The sequence below is a fragment of the Pteropus alecto genome, unplaced genomic scaffold (assembly GCF_000325575.1).
Source record: "Pteropus alecto unplaced genomic scaffold, ASM32557v1 scaffold281, whole genome shotgun sequence".
Taxonomy (NCBI): Eukaryota; Metazoa; Chordata; class Mammalia; order Chiroptera; family Pteropodidae; genus Pteropus; species Pteropus alecto.
The window spans coordinates 475,430-477,612 of NW_006431909.1; the positions used below are offsets into that span (position 1 = coordinate 475,430).

Genomic DNA, 2,183 nt, shown 5'->3' on the forward strand with positions numbered 1-2,183 from the left:
GCCTACGTTACTGCTGAGTGTATCATCAGAATCAAATTATGAGGAAAACAAACAGACAAACCCAAACAGAAGGAAGATCAAATAAAATGACTGGTCTATGCTCTGCAGAAAGCCAAAGTCATAAAGACAAATTAAGTCTATAGAAATGTTCCAGAATAAAAGTGGCAAAAGAGCCAAGACCACTAAAGCGTGACTCTGGATTGGAAAAACAAAGGTGCTATAAAAGACAGTATTGGGATAACTGGCAAAATGGGAATAAGGACCATAAGACAGATGACAATATAGCATCAAAGTGAAATTCCCGCATTTGATAAGCATTGTGGGCACATAAATGGATGTCCTCGTTCCTGGGAAATGCTCACAGAAGCATTTAAGGGTGAATGGGCATCATGCCTGTAAATTATTCTCAAATAGTTCAGCAAAAGAAGAAATAATGTATACGCTATTATTTTATTATATGTGTGTATATGTACCCACTCAAACACAGAGAGAGAAATGGAGAGGGGGAAGCAGATAGTCACGATACAGTCAAAGAGTCAGACAGGATTTAAAAGAAAAAAATAGGAGTCTGGGTGAACAGCACACAGGTATTCATTATAACATTCTTGCAATTTTTCTGTAGGTATTAAACTTTTCAAAATAAGATGTTTAACTGTCTATCGCCTCCAGCAGAGGGTGAACTCATTCATATATTTGCTCATTCGACATTCATCTCTGTGACTCGAGTACTGCTCAGGGCCGTGGGCATCAGGGTAAGCTAGCTGAGTCCTGCTTGACGATGTCTTGCTTTCTAGAGTCCTAGTCACCCTGGCCCCAAGGCCAAAGACAGGGGCCCCTACTAAACACAGGACTTTCAGCTGATATTTACAGACACCAATTTCCCCTTTCTGTGGCTATGCCAGGAGGTCACTGCCTTCCTGCTGCCACCCTGGGGCACGCTCACCTGTCTCAGGCTTGGAGTACTCCAGGCATAGCACCTCAGCATCGTGGGCCTCCATCTTGACCACCTCATCCATGAAGTGCAGCTCATGGATCCTGGGAGACATACACTGCCTGCTGTGCCCTGCTCGGAGGGCCCTCCTACCCTTGCTCCTACTCCAGGCACTCTGCCATTGCCAGGTGGGCGATATGGGGAACCCCCTGCCTTGGCCAAATAGTCTAGAGATGCCCAACCGCACTTATCTGGACACCTGCCATCTTAAAGGAAGCAGTGCCAAGCCTGGGAGGACCTCAGTGAGCACACAGCCCCTTGTGGTTCCATGGGTCAGATCTAGGACAATTCTCTGAAGAACAAGGATAAGGGCAGAGCTGTATCAGAAGTGATCCCTGACGGTGGGGCAGGGGCCAGGAGTCAGAGGTCATATTCAAGGATAGGACCTATGGGTGAGAACATTTGGTTCCAATCTCTCACTCTTAAAAGAGTCTCAAGTCTAGATTTTCCTCGTTCTCTCCAAATGAAATCAAACAATTGACAGGTCATTCAGGGTTGAAATAAGAGACAATTGTTCCAGTTCCTCTACTTTCTACCTGTGATCTTAGCCTAGCCACTTCGCTTCTCTTGCCTCACTCACCCCATCTGAAAATGGAGCTGATAATAGCACTTACATTGGAGGATCAGCGAGAGGACTAAATTGGTTGGTATACATGGTATCAGGCCAGCAGCCAGCTGCGGGGGGAAGAGTGCTATGCCCACATAGCTCTTGTTACTGTTTCCACCATTCATGGCAGAATGCTGTCGATGTGAGCAGCCCACTGACATATTTGGCTTGCCTCATACAATGATTGATATTTAAAAAGTTGCCAGCATTTAAAAATCATAGAATTTCAGAGAAAAGAACCCCTGAACTTTCTGTTCTGCTTGGACACTGGGAACACACATACATCTTGAAGCCTGTACTCCTGGTGCTGTATGGTAGCTGCCATTTTTTGGGGGACATGCTATTCAGTTCCTCCCGGTCCCTTTCATCCCTCAATGGCCCCAGCACCCAGGTGGTTACAGGTATCATTTATCAGCTTAAACTTGGTCCCTGTGACAGGGGCTCATATTTTGTCAGCATCTATTGAGCCAGTAACATCTTGAAAATCCTCTGCAGTGTGAACCGAGCCCTCAAATGGCCCATCTTCATAGCCCCTCTCCCAGTGTCTCCAGGACCCCCACAAGCTCCAGCTGGCATCTTCTCTGA

The 2,183-nt window shown here is 46.1% G+C and overlaps 1 protein-coding gene across 4 annotated transcripts in view; it reads right to left on the reverse strand.

Moving 5' to 3' along the window:
• WDR62 (WD repeat domain 62) overlaps nt 1–2,183 on the reverse strand; it is a 43,606-nt gene that overhangs the window by 16,835 nt on the left and 24,588 nt on the right. For all 4 annotated transcript variants that reach the window (XM_025040575.1, XM_025040573.1, XM_015598759.2 and 1 more), the window contains one exon: nt 944–1,035. In XM_025040575.1, coding sequence (XP_024896343.1) covers nt 944–1,035 — 92 coding nt within the window. The remainder of the gene's footprint in view (nt 1–943; nt 1,036–2,183) is intronic.